The following is a 22,913-nucleotide window of genomic DNA, read 5'->3' as shown; positions in this document are numbered from 1 at the left end:
GGGGGGGGGGGGGGGGGGGGGGGGGGGGGAGGGGGGGGGGGGGGGGCACCCGGGCGCGCTCCCGCCGCTCCCTCGGGCGCGCGGGGCGCGGGCCCGCGGCGGGCAAGGGGGCGGAGCCGCCCGGCGCGTGCCGCCGCCTTCCCCGCCCCCTCGTGCCCCAAGGGCGGGCGCTGATTGGTTGGCGCGGGGCGCGGGCCGCCGCGAAGCCCCGCCCCTTGGCTCCGCCTCCCCCCGCCCTCCTCCTCCTCCCCCCTCCCACCCTTGCGCCGGGGGAGCGGGGGCGCCGCCGCCGGCTGTGGCACTGCCGGACACCGGAAGTGAGGGAGAGAGCAGAGGAGACGAGGGAGGGGGGGGGCGCGCGCCCGGGGCTGCGCCGCGCGGGGCACGACGGGACGGAGCGGGGCCGGGGCCTGAGGGGAGCGGAGGGGCCGGGTCCTCCACGCCCCCCCCCCCCTCGGTCCTCCACCGGCCCCGGTCGCCCCCGGCCCTGGCGTGGCTGTGGGCAAGCGAGGGGGCTGTGCCCGTCTCCCCCGTGGTCCTGCCGAGGCAGGAGCCGGTCAGGAAGCTGCTGTGCTCCCAGGCTGCTTTACCAACAGTTGCCAATCACGACCGTGCCCCAGAAGTGTGGAAATAAACGCCCGCGGGCTGGCCGCGGGTGCGAAACCAGCCCCGGCTCAATGACCGGCCCCGGGGCTCGCAGTTCCCCTCATGGCTTCCTTCCCCTCACCCCCAGCCAGCCGCGGGGCCGCCGTGGGAAGCGCTCCTTATTGCGATCCGCCTCCACGAGGTGCTTCTCATCTCGAGGATGCCCCCTCGCAAGGAGCGTGTTTTCCGCTTCTTTATCCGTGATTTAAACAAACAGATGTTCCGTCACGTGCTTTCCTCCCCTCCCACGTACCCTAAGTACCTTTCGTCTAGAAAAGAACGCGAAGCGGACCCAGCTCACGAAAACAGAATGCCTTTTAACCTCCAGCGAGCTTTTAATTACCTTTCTGGTCCGTGCGGCGGCGGAGCCCACCCGGCACCTTCCTCGAAAGAGCCCCGTTGCAGGCGGACAAGCGCTTTGCCGAAGCCGGCCGTGGCGCCGCGCAGCCTCTCGGGCTCGCCCGTGGAGTTCCCCGCGGCCACCTGCCCTTTCTGTGCCCACAGCCTCGCCTGTTCACGTCACCCCGCACGCATTTTCCAGTCCTGTAACCGGCGGGTGAAAAGCACCAGACTGAACGACCAAAATCCCTCGTTTCACTGCGAAACCGTCCCCCTGCGACTGCAGGTGTCGGATCCTCGAATGGCTCTTTGAGGCTCCGCACCGAAACGTGAAGTACTGATACAGGGACCGGTGGAAATCAGAGCTATACCTCCAGACAGATTTATCTTTTACGTGTAAAATCTGTCATACCTGGTTGCTGCTACAAGCTCCCTTCCCATCCCTGCTCCTCGGTTTGATCCCGAGCCCACCCCGCTACCCCAGAGCTGCCAGGGCTCTGCCCGTGTCCCCTCGCTTCTCTTCCTGCCCCGTGTTTCTTCCTCAGGTCTTTGCTGGCAAAAAGTGTCGATGGATCTCACGGTGCCGGCCAGCAGCAGCTGGGACGTGGCCTTGGGAGCCCCCCGGGAGGGCAGGGTGGTGTTGTGCCCGGTGCTGCTCTCCCCTGGGGCCCCTCTCCCCACGGGCTTCAAACGGCTTGGGAAGGTTTCGTATTCTTTTGCCATCGCTCCCTCCCCTCCTTAATGAGAAGTGTGTATTGTGTTTTAGGTAAAGACCGCAATTACTCAGCCTTAGAAGAAAGGTGCTTTCTCCTCATTAAGAAGGAAAGAATGCACATGGGAAAAAAAGAAGACAAAAGGGAAAAAAAAAAAAAAAAAAAGAGGAGAAAAAAAGAGGAGCTGGAGGAAAAAGCAGCGTGGTTCATGTGGTTTTGGTGTGCAAATCGCCATAAACACGATGTGCGAGGAGAGGCGAGCGGCACAGCGATGCACCCCTTCGGAGGAGTGTCAGGGACTGCAGACCGCACGTGTCCGGGCCGAGTCGAGGCCCTTTAGGTGCCACCCTTCCCAAACCACCGTGTCACCGATCTCAAGGACTTTCCTCACGCTGCCGAGGCGAAGCCACATGCAAATTGCTTAGTGGCTAATCGTGGGAATTGTCCATGCAAAGCAAGCGCGCAAGGGCACGCACGCGTGTTGGTGGATGCTGCTGGCTGCTGCGTGCCCGAGGCTGGGATCTTTCCGGGGATGACCCCAAGGATCGCGGCGGAGCTCGCAGCCAGCCCTGGCATGCTCCCTTGTGTCGGGAGCGGCACTGGGGGAAGCTGCATCCTGATTGCAGGTCCTCCGTTCAGCACTGCTCTGTCTTACGCTGATCTCAGTTGTAAGATATTTTCCATTTAATAAATAAAGATGATTTCGTGTGTCTTTCTCATGTGGTTGGCTCGGAAGCGTGCTGAAAAAGCAAACTTGCCTAATTACTCTGTTTTTGGTTTGTGTTTTGTTTTTTCTTTTTCTTTTGTCTCCCTACAAAATGTTCTAGAGGAAATAGAGGTGCAAAAAAATCCTGAGAGATCAGTGGTCTGCAAGCTTTGCTTGCAAAGATCCCCTTTTTGTTTCCACGTGGCTGCTCTGTGGGCTGGAGATGTGAATCTCCATCACCAAAGCCGGCTCTTTTCTAACCCGTGCAGGAAGGAAGCGATTTTGCAGGGCTCTGCTCCTGCCCCGAGCCTCAGCCCCGGAGCCCTGAACATCCCGGGGACCATCAGCCAAGCCCAGGGCTGCTGAAAGAAAGGGTTAAAGGACCCACATTCCTGTCCCTATTGCTCAGGACCAAAGGTCAGCGGGTTTTTTACCACGAAGGAAGGGAGGGAGGTGGTGTGCAGCCCTGACCAGGTCATTTTAGGAGTGAACCACATCTGAGGAGAGCTAATGAAGCCGTGTTTGTCTCTCCCTCTCGCATGCTCATACTCCCAGTCGGTGCTTGGCGAGTTGGAATTCCTGCCCTAGTGGGAGTGAGCATGTCGATTGTATTTTTTCCATGATGTGTATTGAGGCATTTGCTAGGTTGTGGGAGTAAACACTTGGGGGAATTCTCCATGAGCTAGCGAGGGCAAGTCACAAGCCTACTAAATATGGTGAATGGAGACTGAAAAAAAAAAACAACAACCAACAAACCCTGGAGAATAAAACTCCCTCTTCCCACCCAGCTCCCCACCACCACCACCCCCGCCTGCGCTTTCTCATTATCTCGCGCTGCTCTTCGCCTGCTGGCCGGGCGAATCCGTTCCCACTTGCACGGCCGAGCGTGCCGTGCTGCCCGGGGCTTGTGCCCTGCCCCGAAGGGTGCGGGGATCCCGAGCACCGGGGAGCAGCAGGAAACGCTCCCCGGTCCGTAAATACTTGAGGGGGTGAAAAATGATGTTCATGCGCAAAGTATTTGACCGGCCGCATCCCGCTGACCTCCTTTGGTGCTGCTCTCCACGGGGATTGGCAGGATTCACAAACAGTTCATCCTCAGTGCTCCAGAAATGCCCTCCCCTTTCCAGCCTCGCAGCAGCGGGGAAGCGGCCAGGCAGGGCTGAGCGCGGCTCCTGGGGCTGGTGGAACGTCGCAGGTCCCGATGCTCGGGGACAGGGTGCTCAGGGGCACCCAGAGCAGTGTTTGGATCCTGTTGGGGAGCCTGGGGCCACCCCGGGGCTGTTTCGGGTCCCACCAGAGCCACCCCTCGTCCCCTGGGGGCCAAGCCCAAGCAGATGGGGCTCTGCCCCACGGACGCTGCCCACCTCCAGCAGGGTTTCTCCCTGCTGCATTTTACACCGGAGCACTGTTCGTTCCTTTAGGTCCCCTCCAGCTCCCCTCGTGCCCCTTTGGAAGCAGGCAAATCCACTTCCAGGGGATCCATCCCGAGCCCCAGCCAGGGACGATGCGCTCATCCTCACAAGTCTGCCTTGGTTCTCTTTTTGCTGCAGTATCTCAAACTCCTCGACGTTTAAGAGAGGCTCAGCCGAGGTTTGTTCTTCTGCTTGCAAAGCTTTTCTCTTCCTCGGAACCCAAACAAATTGCAGGTCTGCGTCCGAGCCCGGCGTTTGATGCAGACTTTATAAATAGTGTGCGATGGAGCCGCGCTTGAAAAACGCAGAAGCAACAGTTGAAATATATATAACTGCCCAGGGCTGGGGAGTGTGGTTTTGGGTTCAGTCCGACAACTGGTGGCTCGCCTAACGATTTAGGCCACAGTTGAGGTTTATCAAGGTTAAATACGGTAAGCCAGATTTTACTCGCCTTTGCGCAGAGCCCTGGCTGCCCCCGGTGGGCAGGACCGGTGAATGGGAGACGGGAGAAGGGAGAAGGGAGACGGGAGAAGGGAGATGTGCAATATCCAAGGGGCTGGAGCTGCCTCCCTCCCACAGCCCCTCTGTGCCCTGCCCGAGCAGCCGGGGCTCAGACCCAGCTCCGTGTTTCGTCCCCACAGTCCCGGATTTGTTCTGGGCCCCAGGGGCCGGCAGTGCCTGGAACGGAGCCGCGGGGTAGCAGGAACTCAACGTGGCTGCTTCCAAATTTAAAACACAACAAATGAGAACCCTGGCGAGACATCCCAGACTGTTATTAGGTAAATAAGAAGCGTTCTGCACAATTATCTGAATTATTCAATTGCTGGTCAAGAGGAGCGACGTGGCCGTCGATAAACTCGTTTGTATCGGAGGCTGTTTGAAGGCAGCTGGCGGGCAGCGTTCACCAGGCACTCCGGGTCTCTGGGGGGTCCCTGCCACAAAACGGGGTCTGACCCGATTCACACCCTCACATGGGAAAGCAGCCACCTCCTCGGAAAGTCCCGAGCGGGATCTGTGCTGGTAGAGACAGGGGCAGGGATGGGGACACAGACGGGGACAGTCGGGGGGACAAAGGCCACTCCTGCAAATCTGGGCTCCGCGATCACCACGGACACAGCACAGAGGCCTCGGGCAACCACAGCAGCAGAGGGGCTGTGCTGGGGACGTCTTCGTTTCCTTTCCCCCTGGATTCAGCTGTTCCAACCCCCTTACAAAATGTCCACGCTCTCTCCTCCACTGCTCTCTGAGCCTCACCTTCGTGCTCTCATGACTCCTCTGGTGAGCCTGCTCACCGGAGGACTCGGTGCTGCGTTAACTCCTCTCAGCACAAAGCATCCCCGCACGAGCCCCTCCAGCGCCCGGCCCTTCCCGAGCTTTGATTCCTGCCCTCGATTGTTGCAGCTGACGCCGGTTCAAACAGCCTGGCAGTGCCCCTGCTCTCTGTTCCTGCTGGATCGCCGCGCACCCGGCTGAGATCGCGCTTCGTCTTTTCTTTCCCCGGCGAAAGCAGCATCGGAGCTGCCACGCTGCAAGGGAAGAGGGGAAAGAAGGAAATCTCCTCCGCAGGCAGGGGCTGGGGAAGGAGCAGGTTGATGCCGACCATCCCTGCAGGTGGTACCCGGGGGAGCCCTGCTGATGGGTGCCAGGGGTGCCCGAGGGTGCCCGGAGCCACCTGGCATGGAGCCACTGCTGAGAACCCTCCCCCAAACCCCCTCTGCCTTCCCCCCCCCAAGCCCGGGCTGGCGAGCAGCACATGCCATGTGTTTTCGCTTTAATCTGCAGGGAAATCTTCACACCCTCCTTTTGCTCTTTTCCTCGGCAGCCTGGCAGCACGTCACCTCCGTGGGGGCAGGTGCCCATCTGGCAGCAGTTGCAGTTTTTAAACATTTTCCTCCCTCCCTCCCTCCCTCCTCCTCCACCAAGTGCCTGCGCAGCCGCCTCGGCTCCCCCTCTGCCGACCCCAAAGGGGCACCTCGCATTGCTCCGGGCATTTACCGCGGGCGCCGCACCGACACGGGCACCGGGCAGGGCACCGGGCAGGGCACCAAGATGCGGTGCCGGTGCCGGTGCCAGCCAGGATTTGACCCCGCCGACCTCCAGCAAGGGCAGGCGCAGCGGGAGTGCGGTGCACGGCTTTGCACAAGCGCGAGCAAACACGTGTCTGCCCCGGGGGCCGGAGCCACCGCCGATAAGGGCAGGGTGCAGGCAGGTTGCCTCCTCTCTGCTAGGGGTTAGAAGGGGTATAGCCTGCATCCGTGCAGATGCGAGCTTGTTTATTCTTACCAGATAGTTTGATGGCTTTATCTGATCACAGGTTTTCCTGAGGAAGGAAGGGTGAGTCTGAGTCACTTGAAAATGGGGGCCCTTCATCTCTGGGTAAGGCTGGTGGGGCCATGGACGTGCGCAAGGGACGTGCCCCCGCTGCTGGCTGCTCCCCAGCTCTTGCTCCACAGCCACGGGGACGCGCTGGCTGTTAATTGACACCTCGGTCATTAATGGACGCAAATCCAAGGCGAAGACCCAGGGTGGTGCGGGATGAGGACGGGATGGCAGCGGGGATGGATGGGACCCCCGCAGATGGAGGCAGCGTCCGGTGCCTGCGTCCATGGGGAGCGCAGGGGGACGCGGACACGGTGCCCTGGGTGCAGCAAGCACCATCACAGAAGAATTGAAAGCGTGAGATAAAACCTAGCGGCAACAGAGAAATCCAACAGAGAGCCAGGTTCATGCCCTCCTGGAAGAAAACCCAGATAATTACACCGCCGAGCCCTGCTCACGCCTGCGGGGATGGGCTGCAGGAGCCGACCCGCTTGGGCTCATCTGCCTCCAAAAGGAGCCGGGAAGTGCTGGGGGCACCCAGGGGATGGGGAAGGGCGAGGGGTGGGAGCAGCTCCGGGTCCAGAAAATGGAGATCGGGGCTGAGGCTGGGGCCGGGGCTGCAGCCAGCCCTGGCCCTGCCTTGCTCTGAGCCTCCCCGGGCTCTGCCCCAACCCAGCACACGACCAGCCTCCCCAGCTGGCCCTGTGTTTTAAAAAAACAAGCGAAATTTCTCTAAAATGCCCTCGAAAGACTCACATTTGGCATTTTAGGGAAAGCGAGGGGGCTTTCGACCCTTTCTGAGCAGGGCCTGGCGCAGCGGCGAGGAGCGGGGCAGGCGCCGCCGCTCTGCTGAGTGCACTCACGGCAGGGCCCCTGGGGTCCAGAATTACTAGGACAGAGCAGGGGCTGTTCCCTGCCTGCTTTATTTATGGGAATCAGGCCAGTGAAGTTCCCCTAGCACACAGAAATAGTCTCAGCACCTCCGCTGCGCGCTGCCCAGCGCCGTGACCTTGATAAACGGCTCCGAGCAGGGCCGCGACGGGGAAGGGCCGCGTGGGGAGCGCAGCGCCCCGTCCTCGACCCCTGCCCCTTCCTTTTTCCCCGTGCCCCTTCCTGCCTCGCCCCGTGCAGGGGACAGCAGGGCTCCTCCCGTGCCACCAACGACAAACCCGTGAGAAAGGACCCGTGGGAGGCCCGCCGAAAATCCCCCGCAGGCCGAGCAAACAGCGGGCAGCCCCGTGCCCACCGCCGCGCGCACGGCAGCACCCCCGGCACCGAGGGCCGTCCGCCGCTCGCGCCGAACCGAATTCTTCAGGCTCGGGGGCCGTGGCTGCTGGAGACCCTGAAACAGGAACCAAAAATGGGGCTTTGTCGTGTTTTTTTTTATTTATTTATTTATTTATTTATTTATTTATTTTAAACCCGCATTTTTTTAGCCGTTTCCTGAGGCAGCTGCCAGGTTGCCACGCTCACCCCGTCCCACCCCGCGTCCCCCTCCCACGGCCGCTGGGGCTCTGCAGCCCCCTGGGGATGGCTGCTGAGGGTCAGAGCCCACCAGTAAAACCAGTGATTTACTGGGAGGGCGTCGGGTCTGCGGCCACTGCCCCGGCACGCCGTGGGCACACGGGTGGCAGAGCTGGTGCCACGCCGCAGGACCCGGGGGCAGAGCAGGAGGAGGTGGCAGCTGAGCCCCCCCGGTCCCCCTCCTGGTGCTGGGGCTGGCTCGGAGCCCTGCCCGCAGGCTGGGGCCTCATCCTGACCCCCGCCAGCCCCAGCCCCTCCGTGCCTGGCCCTTGGAGCTCCGGGGGAAGGCGCAGAGTAAAGCTTGGAGGGAATGTGCCGTCCTCGCCGCAGCGCCGCGCTGATCAGGATACAGCCCCGCCGGATTCCTCCTGATACTGGGAGAAGGCGAGGCAAGGGCTGAGGTTAGGGAAAAACAACTCTGTTTCCTCCCTGCGAGGACATCGGGGAGGCACAAAGCGCTGCTGAGCGCCCGGCGCTGGCTCAGCTGGGTGAACACCAGCTCCGGGCGGGGGCAGCGGGGCCGGGGGCGCGCACGGTGGGCGCCTTTGGCGGCGAGGGGCTGGGGTGGCCGTTCCCAGGGCTGAGTCAGCCGCGGGCTGGGAATTGCACAGTTCCTCTCCCCACCCTCCGGCCCCGGCACAGCGTATCCCTCCCTCCCGATTTCCTTCCCAGCCGCTCGCTGGCCAGGCCTTGTCCCGCTCAGCCCACGGCCGTGGCCGTGCCTCCGGCACTGCTCGGGGGGGAGATCCCGGTGCGGGAAACCAGGGTGGGATCGGGGAGGTGTTTCCCGAAAACGTGGGGTCGGGAGGGGTCGTGCCAAGGGGCGGCGGTGCCCTTTGCAGCAGAAAATCCCCCAAATCCCCCCCCCAGGCTGGCGCACGAGGCGGCACAGCCGGCACCAGGCCAGGGCGGGTTGGGGTCTGCCGCCAACGCGGGGCCGGGGCAGGGGCGCGGAGCCCATCAAGGACGTTCCGCAGCCGCCGCCAGCAGAGGGGAACAAAAGGCTCCGGCCGCCCTTCCTGCGGCTCCCGGGTGAGGGGACGGCGGCCAGGCCTGCGGCACCACCCTGGCCCCGTCCTCTGTGGCTTGGGGACCTCCAGGGCTCAGGGGACTCCACGATTTGGGGACCTCCACAGCTCAGGAACCTCCAGGGCTCGGGGATCTCCGTGATTTGGGGACCTCAAAGGCTCAGGGGCCTTCAGGGCTCAGGGACCTCTGTGATTTGGGGACCTCAAGAGCTCAGTGACCTCTGTGGCTTAGGGGCCTCCATGATTTGGGGACCTCCAGGGCTTGGGGACCTCCAGGGGTCAGGGACATCCACAATTTGAGGACCTCCAGAGCTTGGGGACTTCCAGGGCTCTTCCGATGGTGGCCAGACTCACGGGGAGCCTGCCCGCCCGGCGAGCCGCCTGCGGAGCTGTTTTGCTCCTGGAAGCAGGAGGACCTGGCACGTTACGGAGCCCTGCGTCCTCCCAGCGGGGATCTCTCGCTCTCTGCATCCCTCCCTGCCACCTGCCCGGGGCTCGGAAGGTTTCCCCCCGGGGATATGAGTCCTCAGGCAGCGTCATGGCCGCGGCCGTGCCACGGAATCGATGGCAAAGCTAACGCTCGGCTCCCACGCGGGGCTTTACATCTTCAGAGCCCTTTCCTGGCGTAAACTCATTAGCGGAGAGGAATCTAATTCCCAGTCACACAGGTCCCGGGGATGCAGATCTTGGAGGCAGCGGACCGGAACGGATTGTAATAAGGCAGAGCTGCTGCCAGCGGGCTGCGGGAAGGCACGGGGATGGCACAGAGGGGACGGGAGCGCTGCGATGCTCATACTGGGACCAGTTTCCTCTTCGCTTCGGGGACAAAGCCGGTGCTGGGCCGAGCATCCTGCCCGGCCCCGGTCTGCTCCGACCCCAGGGAGCCTGGGGCTGGGTGGCAGAGTCGGACCCAGCCCCACGGCTCCGTGCCAGGGCCAGGCCCGGTGCCGCTGGCACGGCTCGTCCCGTCCCGCAGGACACGGGAGGCTCGGGGACGGGCTCCAACGAGGGCGTCCCCCGGGGCAAACGGCCCAAACCGGGGCCTCAGGGACGCTCCCCGTGGGCTCGTCCCCGCGCTCCCACCCGCGGCCCTGGCCCCGTGCCCGCGGCTGGGTGGGGACCCACAGCTCCTATTTCTGGTGCTCTCCATGGGAGGTGCCGCAGGCTCCGGCCCTGGGGAGGACGGGAACACCCTGACCCGCTCCCCGAGGTCCCCGAGGTCCCATCTCCGGGACGTGCCGCACACACCCGTGCCCAGGGGACGGCGGTGCTGGGAACAGGGGGGGTGGGCAGGGACGTCCTGCACTGCTCCCCATCCCCATCCCTCCTCCCTGCGCTCGCTGCTGACCCCGTTCCCATCCCCGTCCCTTTCCCCACCCCCATTTCTGTCCCCATAACACATCCCTGTCCCCTTCCCCATCCCTGTCCCCTTCCCCATCCCTGTCCCTGTCCCCATCTCTATTCCTGTCCCCATAACACATCCCTGTCCCCTTCCCCATCCCCATCTCTGTCCCCATCTCTGTCCCTGTCCCTGTCCCCGTCCCCATCCCTGTCCCCATCCCCGTCTCCAGCTGCCGCTGCCCCCGCCGAGCCCCCGCCGCAGCGAGGCCCCTGGAGGCTCGTCCACGTGCGCGGGGGCACGGAGGGATGCGGAGGCCGCGCTCAGCCGGGGTTACCTTGGAAACTGCGCCCGAGCCACACGTCCCTGCCACACGTCCCTGCCACCAAGAGCCACACGTCCCTGCCACACGTCCCTGCCACCACGCCGGGACCGTGCTGCGGCCGCGCGAGGCACCCCGAGCCCAGGTGTCCCCTGCGTGCCACCGGGGATGGGGGGGGGAGGACGCCGGGAAGCGTGTCCCCCCCCCTCAACCCCGTGCCATGGCCAATGTCCCCAAGAGGGTGAGAGGTGGCCGCAGTGGGGGCTGTGTCCCCGTCCCCGTCCCCCCATAAGGCTGGGGCCATCGCAGAGCCGAGCACCGGGGGGGAGATGGAGAGGGAGAGAAAGGGTTGTGGGAGGCAGCAGCAGCTCCCGAAGGCCGCGGGGATGCTGCTTGCCATAAATCACCCGAGGCCGGCATCTCCCGGCTCTGCTGGCGGCCCCCCCCCAGCCTCCCCCCGCCGTGGAAGCAGGGGATGAGGGGCACGGGGCCATCCCCCACGGGAAGGGGCCTGGCGGCGCTGTGCGAGGAATTTGTGGGGGGAAACGGGGAAGGGGGGACACGGGGGGCACGGGCAGGAGCGCAGGCAGCCGGGGCTGGCGGCAGGGTTCAGGCAGAGGACAGGCAGCCCGGGAGGGAGGCTCGGCACGGAGGAGAGGAGCGGGACGGCGAGCCAAGGAGGCTCGAAACGGCAGCCGCAGGCTTCAATTAGCCCGAGGATCCTGCCCTAAATAGAGCCTCCGCTCGGGCAGGGCACGGCGGGCAGCAGCGTGGCACCCGGAGGATCCTGGGGGGCTGAGGGCCACGGGGGGACGGGGACGGGGTCGTGGAGGGGCCGGGGGGCCCCGGGGGGGTGGGGGGGGGGGGAGCGGGGCTGGAGGCCGAGAGCAGCTGGGAGGAAGGAAGAAGCGGCTAAAATAAGCAGGTGGGTGGACAGGGAGGAAATAATCGCGAGACTGATAACGTAGGGGCTGGAGAAGGGGGGAAAGTCTGCCGCAAGGAAAAGCAACAAAATGTCCCCAGGAAATCGGAACAAACCCCCCCCGGCGGGCCGAGGAAGGTCACCGGGGCTGCCTGGTGGCACAGGGGACGCACAGAGGGAGGGGACCCGGGGCCGCCTGCTCCCCGGGGCACCCGGTGCCCCCCCGTGAGGGGCAGGGGGGTGCTGGGGGTGGCACGGGGACACCGGCAGCCCCAGCCCCCCTCCAGCTCTGTTTTGGGACAGGGGGAGGCCGAGTGGAGGAGAAAACCCCCGGGGAGAGCCGGGCGGCGGTGATTTACGCCCTGGCAGCTGCCAGCCCCGCTCGGCCATGGCGAGGGGGACGGGGACAAAACCCAGGGACTGCCCAGCCTGGAAGGTCCCGGGATTGGGGGGGGGGGGGGAGGGGGGAGGGAACACTCCCCCCCTCCCGCGCGCGCCGCCCCGTCCGCAGGGCACGGGGTGGGGGGGGGGGGGGGGGGGGGGGGGGGGGGCCCCCCGCGGGCCCCCCCCCCCCCCCCCCCCCCGCCCCGGGCCCGGGGGGCCCCCACCCCCCCCACCCCCCGGGGGGGGGGGGGGGGATTGGGGGTGCTGGGGCTGGGGGCGAGGGACTGAGGGTGGCCAAGAGGGGTGCGGGGGGGGGGTCTCGGGGCGGGGGGGGGGCTTGCTGCAGGAGCCTGGCAGCAGGAAGAGGCTGTTTGGCCGGACAGCGGGACACAGGGCAGCCTGTCCCTGCCCTGGGAGTTTCCACACGAACCGCACGCTGTTTGCATTTGAGCATTTTCCCCTCCGCAGGGCCGCTGCTGCCGCCGGGGGGTTATTTCCTGCCCTTTTCGCTCTCCCCCCCTTCTTGCGGCCCCCCCCCCCCCCCCCCCCCCAACCCTCCCCGGCCTAGCAGAAGCCCGTCTGCTTCCTCTCTTACGCCCCCGGGGGCTTTCCACGCTGCCAGAAAATAAATCTCATGCTATTTTTAACGGAGGGGAAAACGCGAAGGTCTCCTCCAGCCCGCTGCGCCGCGGCGCTGAGCGCAGCCGGGCACCCCCGGAGAGATGAAGGAGGGAGAGGAATTCGCAGGGAAGGATGTGGGAGGCGGCGGGGCGGCCGCCAGCCCCGCTTTCATCTCCCTGCCCTCGGCCTGGGGGGGCTCGGGGAAGGCAGAGAGGGGCGAGCAGGGGGTGCTGGTGCTGGGGGCACGGGGGGCTGCGGTTCCAACGTGCCTGGGTATGGCGGGGGGGGTGGAGCCCCCCCCCCCCCCCCCCAGCCCCGATCCGTGCACCCCCTGAGCTCCCGGGGGAGCTGGGGATGGTGCTGAGGGGTCCCCTGGGGTCAGGGCAGGGCCAGGCGCTGTCTTTAACCCCTCTAAGGGATTTAGGGAGGCTGCGAGCGGGATCAGCTGGATAATGCCCAGCTGGGGCGGGGAGGGGGGGGCAGGATGGAGCCACTGATAACAGGAGGCACGGAGAGACCCCCCCCCCCCCCCCCCTGGGGGGGCCCGGCTGGTGCCGCTTTGTCCCCTGGCAGCGGGGACCTGGCACACGAGTGGCACGTGCTGCCAGGACACGGGGACCTCGTATTTGGGGCTGGGAGGTGCCTGGGGGGGTGCTGAGCGCAGGATGGGTGCGGGGATTGATTCGAAGCAACGTGGGCTTGGGCACCCCGCACCCGGCACGACTCCAGGAGCTGGGGATTTAGGGGAGAAGCCGGGTTCTGTCCTTCGCAAGGGTGCTGCTAACATGTTGTCGCCTGCTGGGCCTCCTGTCCCTGCGCACCCTCCCCACGGTTGTTGCTGCGAGGAGAAGGAGGAGAAGGAGAAGGGAGGAGGAGGAGGAGGAGGAGGAGGCAGAGGTCTCCTCGCTCTGCTCGCAGCCCTTGCGCAAAGCCCGGTGCCGCTGCCATGACAAATGGCAACGCGGGGAGAAAAGCGGGGAGGGAGAGAAAAGCTGCTCCCGAGCGCTGAGTGGGAGGGGAGCGGAGAGCAGGAGGTGGAAATGTCCGAGCCAGCAGCGGCTTGGCTGCCACCGCCCTGGTGCTGTGCTGGGGACACCGGCCCTGGCCCTTTGTCACCCCCAGCACCCGCTTCCAAAAGGGAGCCGCTGCCGGCCGTTGGCACCGGTGTTGGAGCTGCTGGGAAAACACGAGCCCCACGTTCCCAGCCCCGCCAGCAGGCTTTGATGCCGCTTTCCTGCGGCGCTGGGAGGAGCCGCGCTCCTCGCCCCAGCGGGGGCAAGGTGGAAACGGGGACGAATCCTGCTGGGAGGGGTCCTGGCACGGGCAGGGGGTCCCGCAGCGCTCACCTCCTGCAGCGCCCGGGGGTGCAAACCCTGCCCGTGAGCCCTCTGGGTGTGCCCCCACGTCCTGCTGGACCCCTGGGAGGTGCAGGCAGCATCCCTGCGGCTCACCGGGGCGCCCCGCTGTCCCCATGTCCCCGTGTCCCCGTGTCCCCGCAGCCCCCGCGTGCTGATTTCCTGCCTCCGGAGGCCGAGCCGCCGCCGCTTCCCGGCCGTGGGAGCGAGCCCCTGCGCCGGTCCCAGGGCGCCGGGAGCGTGGCCCCGGGGGGGGGTACGGGGAGGGGGGAGACATCCCCAGGGTGTTCCAGCCCGTCACGGCTCCAGCTGAGCCCCTCTGTTGGGGTCACGTCTGCTCGCTCGCTCGTCCCTGACCCCGCTCCCGAAGCCTCTCCTGGCCACGTGCTGTCCTCCCTGCGCACAGCCCTGGTGTCCCCGCTGTCCCCGAGGCTCGGCGCCGCGACCCGGACCCCGTCACCCCGATGGGACCGGAGTGAGGGCGGCAGGGCGCAGCGAGGGGGAACGAGCCGGGGTGCCAGGGGCTGGGGTAGGTGGAGCAGAGTGGTCGGAGGGACCTGGAAGCAGGTTCGGAGCCTGGAGAAAGCCCCGCGCCCGCTGCCCCTTCCCCTCTCCCCGGATTAACGTCTCAGCTCAGCACTGACGGTGAGCACGAGGCGCAATTTGTCCACGCACAAATCCTGCGGGGATTGCGCCTGGGGAAATGCAGCCATGGACATTACTTCTCCCCCTGCTGCATCCCCGGGATTAGAGGTGCTCTCTCCTCCGGTTTTAATTGTTTACCTCCGAGTTTTGTCCTGGCTCAGCCCAAACTCTCTTCCTGCCTCTTTTTCTTTTCTCTCTTGCTGGCGACAGGACACGGCCAGGGGCTGCGAGGCAGCGCGGGGAGCTCCTGCGTGACCCCAGCGCCATGCCCCCCCGCCCCATCATCGCCCCCGTGCCGGGGTTTTCCGTGGGGTGCCGGGACTGGGGACGGCCCCAAACCGTAGGGAAGCACCCGGGAACTCGCCCCGCCGCGGCGCCTGGCCGTGGAAACCCACAGACACGCCAGGCTGGGCTTCACCACGCCAGGGCCTGATCCTGAACACGAGCAAAACTCTGCTGGGGGAAAAGGAGTGGCTGGGTTATCCCCATCTGCAGGGCCTGATCCTGCAGCAGCCTCCCAAGGGTGGCACCGAGGGGCTCTGCCCGCAGCCAGGTGGCTCCGAGGAGCCCAAAGCCCCCTGGAACTGTCCCCAGGCATGGAGGTGGCGGGTGGCCCGTTCTCCTTGAGCATCGCCTTCAGGAACTCTGTCTATTTTTAATCCCAGGAAGCTATTTTTAAGGAGGGAGCCTATTTTTGTTTCCTGGGGCTAATCCTTTCCTTGCAAGCTCACCCAGTGAAGTGCCCGGGCACAGGGCGTGGAGCCGTTCGGTGGGGGCACCGCCAGGATTTGGGGTGCTGGTGGTGCTTCTGGGGGGGGTTCTCGGTGCTCCCCCAGCCCCAGGCAGCTCCGGCATGGGGCGATGGCCAAACCCTTCGGCCGTTACCGGCGCCGCGGTGCCGCGGCAGGGGGGCCGTGCCCCTTTTGGGTGGATTTTCCGGGCTGCGGAGGGCCGAGAGCTGACAGCCCGCATCCAGCCCCGCCGGCAGCCGGCAGAGGATGGGGATGCCAGAGGTGACGGGGCCGCCTTTTCCCCTGGGCGTTGTGGGGCCAAGGGGGCCTGGGAGAACCGGACTGAGCTGGAAGCAGGTGTTGGGCACGGCCCGGAGGGAAGGGTGGGACCCGCGGGTGGCCCGGGGGGCGGCGGGGGGCAGCGGGGGGCACATCTGGCTGTGTGTGGGGGGGGGTGGTGGCAGGAAGCGGATCGCTGGCTCGGACCCCGCGCTCGGCGGCCTCGGGGTCCCGGGGGGGGCCACGCTGCTGCCAGATGTTGTGCAGCTGTCTGCCGTGCTTCCTCTCCCCCTGCGCCCTCCAGGAAGATCCCCCCTAAGCGGGGCAGCCCCCCCACACCTCTCCCCCCAGCCCCTTTCTTCTCTCGCCAAGCCGTCCTGCCCTGTTCCAGGGGCTGCGGGGCCGCATCCTGCACGCCAGCCCCCGGCCCCGCTGCTTGCCGTAGCCACGGAGCTCTCGCCCCAATCCCTGGGCAGAGAGCAGGGCATGGAGGTGGAAGCATCGGACACGTTTTATTGCTTTTTTTCCCCCCTTCATCTCTCAAAATGCCCCGCAGAACCACTGCCTCAGTTCTGCGTTCTGCATTTTCCTACAGCCGAGGCCAGACCTTGGCCCAGTGCCTGCAGCACCAGCCCCGCTGCGGCCGCTCCGCTCCCTCCCTGTCCCCATCAGCAGGGAGACACCCCGGAGCCACGGCAAGCCCCGCTGAGCCCCGCTGAGCCCCGCTGAGCCCCACAGCCCTGGGAGCTTGCCCCCAAAACCCAGGGGAGATGCCACCGGCCGCCGGGATGCGGCTGGGATTCGGGGGATTAAGGCGGCTTAGGGAGCAGGGGTTTTGCAGGCGGCAGATGGTGCTGGACGGGTCCCAGGGCTGAGGTTAGCAGGACGGGAAGCAGGCCTGAGCGCAGCCCCGGGCAGAGCAGGGGAAATCAGGCAAAAATGGGGAGGAGGTGGATTTTCGGCCAGCACGTTTCCGGATAGGAGGCACCAGGAGGGCTGCGGCCGCACCCTCGCCTTGGCTCCGACGGTGCCGGGTGCCAGGCGGGATGCCCTGTGCAGACACCCATGGCCGAGGGGCTCCCGGCACCCCTCGGGGACGCAGCCCTCATGCCCCAGCCGGGCTGCAGAGCCCCAGCCCCGTGCTCCCCCCGCAGCTCAAGGTCCTGGGCATGCAACGTGGCTGCGGGAGCGCGGTTGGTCCTTCGGGTGCACGTCCCCGTGCCCCTGGGCGCACGCTGCCCCGTGGGTGTGCGTGGTGCCTGGTGTGCACGTCGTCCGGCGAGCGCACGGGGAGCGTGGGGACAGCAGGACTGGCTGCGTGGGGCTGGAGCGGGGCAATCCCCCCCCCTCCCCAACACCTCCCACAGCTCTCGCATCCCCGCTGCCCCCGCTGCAACTTCACCCCAAAGGCTGCCGGGGGAATTCCCAGCGCTCGGGGTGGGGATGAACGATGCAAACTGGTTGAGATGTGACAAGGTGGGGATGAGAGAGAAAACCCCCCGGGGTGGGGACGCTGCGCTCAGGCAATCCCCGAGAAGCCCCCGGGGCTGTTTAGGGCTGAGAACAGTCAAACGAGGCGAGATAACGGGGCAGAAATGAGGGCCCCATTTCCAGGCAGAGGCGTGCAAAGATTGGAAGCGGCCCCGAAGGAAGAGAGAGAAGCTACAACGTGGTTCAAGCCCTGCCATGGGTACGGGGACCCCTCAGAAGAGCCGGGGACCTGAGCCCACCCAGGCTGCTTGATGTCCCGGAGCCTCCTGCGCCGTGTGTCCGGAGCCAGCTGCGGGGTGGCACCAAGGGGGGTGTTGGGTTGCAGCAGGATCCTGCTGGGGACCAGCTGGGCATCCCGCAGGGGCTGCTCAGGATGCAGCCCACAGGCCCCACACTTGACGTCTGTCCCCTGGCCCCAGCAGCTGCGTCTTCATCGCCCCCCCCCCCCCCCATGGCCCCATTCGAGAGTCCCCATCCCTTCCCAGAGATGTCTCAGAAAGAGGAAGCATCACCTCTGGCGTCCCCCGTCCCCCCCCCCCTGCTGCAGCCTGGGGCTTATTTTGGGTTTTGAAAAAAGAGGAAGGCTGCATGAGGTGACAGCAGGGCTGGCGGGCGGGTGGGCAAAGCCCCGCAGCACGCAGGGGGTGGCGGGCGGGTTGGAAAAGAGGAACATCGCCATCACCACCAGCCCACACCCCCCTGCTCCCACCCCGGGGACAGGGCTGAAGAAAGCGGATCCGTCCCACCTGAAGCACAGCGGGGTTTTTTGGGGGTGCACGGGGGCGGCTCGGGCAGCCCCGCTGCTGCCGTGGGGTGATGGTGGGGAAGCGGTGCCCGCGCAGGGACACCCCGATGCTCCCCGCGCCCACCCGCCGCCTTCCCACCCACCGGTGTCCAGAGACCGCAGGGCGCAGAGCGGGGGCGGCGTTGATGCAAGCAGTTCTGGGTGACTTTTCACTCGTAAGGGTGGGTTTTGTCACCACGGCCCGCGTAAATGCCATCCTGCCCGGCAGCCTGCTGTCCGAGGAAGTGCTGGGGCTGAGCGGGACGGCGAGCCAGGGAGCTGGGGGGGGGGGGGGAAGGGGGGCAAAAGGGATGGCCCGGGGGCCCGGGGGGGCCTCCGCGGTTCCCGGGGGGGGGGGGGGTGGGGGGGGTGGTGAACACCGCGGGGGGGGGGCAGGTGGACTGGGGGACTTGGGGGGGGGGGGGGGGACGGATGGGTGGACGGATGGAGGGACGGATGGAAGGATGCAGAGGTGTTTCACAGGGTCTGGTGCAGAAGCTCTGCCCATCGGTGCCAAGGGGTGGGATATCTCGGGGTCCCGGTGGGGATGTGGCTGTGGGGAGAGCAGATGGGGCTGAGGGCTGGCCATGGGCCATCGGTGCTGCATGAGGGCCCCCACCTGCAGGGATGCTCCGGTAGCGCCTTGTGCATGGGTAACAGTGGGCAAAATAGGGGCCCATCAGCCTGCACAGGCTCCCGGTGGTGCTAATAGCCACCGGGTTAACGAGCAGGAGCCAGGACTCCTCTGCTGGGCCCTTTCCAGCTGCAGGAAGGAGTGACGAGGAGAGCGCAGCCGGGCAGCGAAATCTAGGTCAGGGCTTTCTTTAAAAGGGGCACGGAGCCCAATTTGTGTCGGCTTCCAAGTGAAGCAGCAGCGCCTTGCCGAGCAGGGAACGGCAGCCGGGAAATGTCCGGGACCTCCTGGAGCATCCCCGGCACGGAGCTGGGATCAGAGCGAGCGGGAGCAGATGGTGCCTCGGGACACCAGTCCCCATTGCAGGGCTGCTCACGCAATTCCTGGCTTTGCTGGGAAAAAAAGCCATGTTTTGTAACTGCCCGGGGACGTGCCCTTGCTGGGGGGCACGGAGAGATGCCCAGCACAGGGGAGATGCTGCTGCTCCTCCTCCAGGGACATCAGAGCTGTCCCCTTCCCTCTCCTCCCACCTCCGTGTGGGAGACAAAGCAGCTGGGAGGGCATCAGCGACGGGAACCGACCCCGGGCCTGACATTTCACCAGAAAAGCCCCATCGGAGCGAAAAGCCCGGCAGCAGCAAAAGGAGAACTGGGGGGCAGCGCAAAGGGCACGGAGCTGTGGCCGAAAGCCTTGGCGGAGGCGGAGGAGGCAGCCCGGGGGCACCCCGGCAGAGCCGCAGCCGTTCCGAGCAGCAGCACCATCCTGGCACACGGGGGATTATTTTCCGCCCCAAATGCAGCCTTGCCGCTTCCCCGACCCAAAAACCCATCCGGGGGCTGAGAGAGAGAACAAGCAAGCGGGCGCTGGGATACGTTTAATTAAAACCCATTGCCTGAAGGTGCGGCAAAATGAGCAGTGGGAGCAGCGGGCGTTCGGAGGGCGATCCTCCTCCGCCTGCCGGGGAGGCACACCCTGCTCGCTGGCAGCCCGGCGCTGCTGGACGCTGAATCGGGTTTTTGTGCCTGGCAGAGCTTTCGGCGGCTCCTTGCGAGCCAGAACCTCCCAGCGCCTCCTGCTGCCTCCATCTCTCGGGGCCGAGCAGCCGGGAGCCCAGGCCCTGCCTGCATTTCCCCGCGGGCTCCAGCTCTCGGCTGCTCCCTGGGTTTCCACTGAGCCCAACCTTGTGCCCAAACATCAGATTAATCCCCCAGACCCTAAAAAAGCCAATAATAAAAAGCTGAGCTCTTCAAGTGCTCCCCATCCTTTTCAAAAGGGAACATCCAGGGCCGCTGCGTGACCTCGGGAGGATGGGGCCCTCCTCCGAGGCGATGTGCTCAGCCCCTGCCGGGGTATTTCCAGCAGCCCTCGCGAGCCCCCTCTGCTCGGTGCCCACTGAGCGCCGCTGGAAAGGGCTCTGTAAAATTAATGCACATTTCCCCTTTTATCTTCGTTTCCCTTTTCAGGCTCGTCTTGGGCAATGAAAACAGGCCAGGTGGAAACGGCCCTGAAAATGAAAGGGGCTGGCAACGAGGGTGTAACCGAGCCACAGGGGTTTCAGCGGGGAGGGTTGCACGTTCTCCACCAGCTGCCCAGGGCTTCCCCGGTGCCCTTGTGATGGCTGCCGAGCGCTTCCCAGAAACACGACAGAAGCTGGGGTGTTGTGAGCAGGAGGGTTGGCCGAGGCTCAGCACCGGGGCTGTGAGCATCCCCTGGGAACTGCTGGGGCTGCCCGGAGATGGAGGAGCGGAGGCAGGAGGGTGTGAGGTGCCCTGGGGTGCCATGGGGTGCTGTGGGTTGCCATGAAGTGCTGTGGGGTGCCGTGAGGTGCCGCGGGGTGCCATGGGGTGCCGTGGGTTGCCGTGAAGTGCTGTGGGGTGCCATGAGGTGCCGTGAGGTGCCATGAGGTGTCGTGGGGTGCCGTGGGGTGCTGTGAGGTGCTCTGGGGTGCCATGAGGTGCCATGGGGTGCCATGAGGTGCCATGAGGTGCCATGAGGTGCCATGGGGTGCCATGGGGTGCCGTGGGGTGCCACTGGCTGTGAGGTGAGCTGCTTGGCCCCACCATTGCCTCCTTGTCTCAGTGAGGGTGCGGGCAGCCGGTGGGTGCCCCGCTGCAGCCCCTGCGTTTGGGGAAGGGGCACCCGGAGCCGCTGGAGTGGGAGGCCCGGGGGAGGCCCGGGGGAGGCCGAGCCCTCCCGGTTCTGCAGCGGTTCTGGGCTCAATGGGGGCTGGCAACGATGGGAGCGGGCAACGAAGCCACCATGGGCTTGGGTGGGGGGGGGGCTCTGGGGGTAACTGAGGGGGTGGCAGCCCTATGACGTCACCCCAGCTCATATGATGCAATCCCAGCCACATATGACGTCATATCTACACGATGACGTCATCCAAATGTAGTGGGGGGGGAACGTGGCGCCGTTGCCATGGCGACGCGGCGGGTGACGCGCTCTCCCCGCGCCCCCCCGGAAGCGGGCGGGCGGCGCGGCGGTGATCGCGTCACGGGGGAGGTGGCGGCGGCTGGAGGGGGCCGGGGCCTGGGCGCCGCCATGGAGGGCGCGAGCCAGGGTAGGGGCGTCCGCGGTGGGACCGGGCCCGCGCTCGGGTTCCCCCCCGGGGCTAAATCCCTCGGTCTGGGCTGGGGGGGAACCGGGGAGACGCCCGGGGGAGCTCCGTGAGGGGAGAGGCGGCCGTGAGGCAGGCCACGGGGCCGTGAGGGGGTCCCTGGGTGCCATGAGGGGGGGGGGTCCCGGTGCCCTGAGGGGGGGGGTCTCCGTGCCTTGAGGGCCCGGCGGAGGCACTGCCGGTTCTCCCCGCTGCCCCGGGCCGTCCGACAGCCACCACGGGGCCGGGTGCGGTTTCCCTTCCTTTTCTCGTCCTTGGCCTTCCCCGGGCGGGTTTGCGGGACGCGTCCTCGCTTGCTGCCCGCTCACCGTGTGTGCTTCTCGTCTGCGGCAGATATCAACCTTAACTCTCCCAACAAAGGTCTGCTGGCCGATGCCATGACCGACGTGCCCGTGGACAGCGTGGCCGCAGCCAGGACTGCGGCACCTGAGGGGCTGACAGCCGCCGAGGAAGAGGAGCTGAGAGCGGAGATCGCCAAGGTAGGGAGAGCCACAGGCGTGACCTGCTGGGGGGGCAAGAGCAAGAACTTGGGGTGCCACAGGAGCAGGCTCGAGGGTTTTATTTCGCTTCTTATGGCGGTGTTACCTGTGCGACTCCCAGTGCTTTGTTAAAATCAACAAAGCTGGCAGACACTTCAAACGGTGTGTGATGGTGCACGCTCTTTCCCAGAACGTCTTAATTTAGAGCTCTCAGGAAGTACGTGGCCTTTGATGCAGTGAAATTCAGCTAGGCTTGTAGCTGTACTTGAAGTAAGAAAACACTTCAGGCAAGCGGTATGCAAATGAAACTCTTATGAAACCGAGACAATGGCGTACTAATGTGCTTTCTTCTTCTATCTTTTCTCTTAAATATTTATTACATGTTATAGGCAGTCGTTTTTGGTGCCCATATGCTTTTGAAAACCTGAGAGCTTGTAAAGTAATATCCCAAATCGTGGGCACCTTCCGAGTTTTAAAGGTCAGCTTATAATTTGTACCTGAAAAATAACTGAAGGTAATTTTGGCTGTTCTGCATGGTCATGCTGCTGCTGGTAAGCTGCAGTTAATTTAAGGTAGAAATGAACCTTCTCTGCCCCGAAACAACTCCAGAGTGTTCTGAAAATCTTGTAAGAAATACCTCTGAGGGAAAGTTCTTTGTTCTGATGGCAGCAGGGGAAGAGAATCATAAGATTGAAACCTTAGTTAATAAGTATTTGGCAACTGTTTTTTTTTTTTTTAATGGTATTTTCTGTTGGAATTACGATGCTAGGACTGATTTCTGATAATCTTGCTGCCATTAAGTCACCAGTTTGGTGGCTTTTATGGATGTTCTTTCAACTGAAGTCCGATCCACAGGCCTGCCATTCCAACACCATTCATGTGAAGTTGAATTATTTTGTGAGCACCTGAAACTCCTACCAGTTCTCTGTATTCACGTTAGCAAAACTGTAATAGTTTTGAGGGAGGTGGACAGCTGGCTTCATTTTCAGAATTTTATTAAACTGTGATACTGAGATCTGTGTCCATCTCTTCCTAAGGTTGAAGAAGAAATTGGTACTCTTAGACAAGTTCTGGCTGCTAAAGAGAGGCACTGTGGAGAGCTGAAGAGGAAGCTGGGTCTGACTCCCTTGGATGGGTTAAAGCAAAACCTGTCTAAAAGCTGGCACGATGTACAAGTCTCCAACGCGTAAGTGCTGCTTGTGATGCACATTTCACGCTTAAATGCTGCTCTGTAGCAATTATTCCCCTGCAGCGTATTTCAGGGCTTCTCCAACTGTCTGAAGGCTTTTGCTCTGATGAGTATGTAAAGAAAGGGCATTCAAAAAACAAATTTAAATTATTAATTTAATTTAAAATATTAATTTAATTGATCTTGTGTCAGTGCAAACGGAACTTTAGTATCTGTGATCTGGATAAGTTGTTGCTGGGTGCTTTTTTGTATCATGTTAGAAATCTAGATCACCACTTAACAGTTCAGTTTGCGTGCTTCTGCCCGTTTCTGCGAGGCACAGGCTGCTGCTACCTCATTCTGAACTCAAGCTCAAAGAGAAGTGCAAAAAGCGCTGAAATTCACTGAGCCAACTTCCTGAGGGTAGGTAACTTAAAAATATTACTGCGTATTAGT

At 64.3% G+C, this 22,913-nt stretch overlaps 1 protein-coding gene across 8 annotated transcripts in view; it reads left to right on the top strand.

The window, feature by feature from the left end:
- The first annotated feature begins 20,603 nt into the window (after positions 1-20,603).
- TPD52L2 (TPD52 like 2) overlaps positions 20,604-22,913 on the top strand; it is a 30,770-nt gene continuing 28,460 nt past the window's right edge. For 7 of the 8 annotated variants that reach the window (XM_035343616.1, XM_035343621.1, XM_035343619.1 and 4 more), the window contains exons 1-3: positions 20,604-20,753; positions 21,144-21,289; positions 22,327-22,475. In XM_035343616.1, the coding sequence (XP_035199507.1) occupies positions 20,612-20,753; positions 21,144-21,289; positions 22,327-22,475 (437 nt within the window). In that variant the 5' untranslated portion in view covers positions 20,604-20,611. The remainder of the gene's footprint in view (positions 20,754-21,143; positions 21,290-22,326; positions 22,476-22,913) is intronic. The other variant, XM_035343615.1, reaches the window with a different exon arrangement.

The sequence above is a fragment of the Oxyura jamaicensis genome, chromosome 20, assembly GCF_011077185.1.
Source record: "Oxyura jamaicensis isolate SHBP4307 breed ruddy duck chromosome 20, BPBGC_Ojam_1.0, whole genome shotgun sequence".
Taxonomy (NCBI): Eukaryota; Metazoa; Chordata; class Aves; order Anseriformes; family Anatidae; genus Oxyura; species Oxyura jamaicensis.
This window is presented reverse-complemented; position numbering and strand designations above follow the sequence as displayed.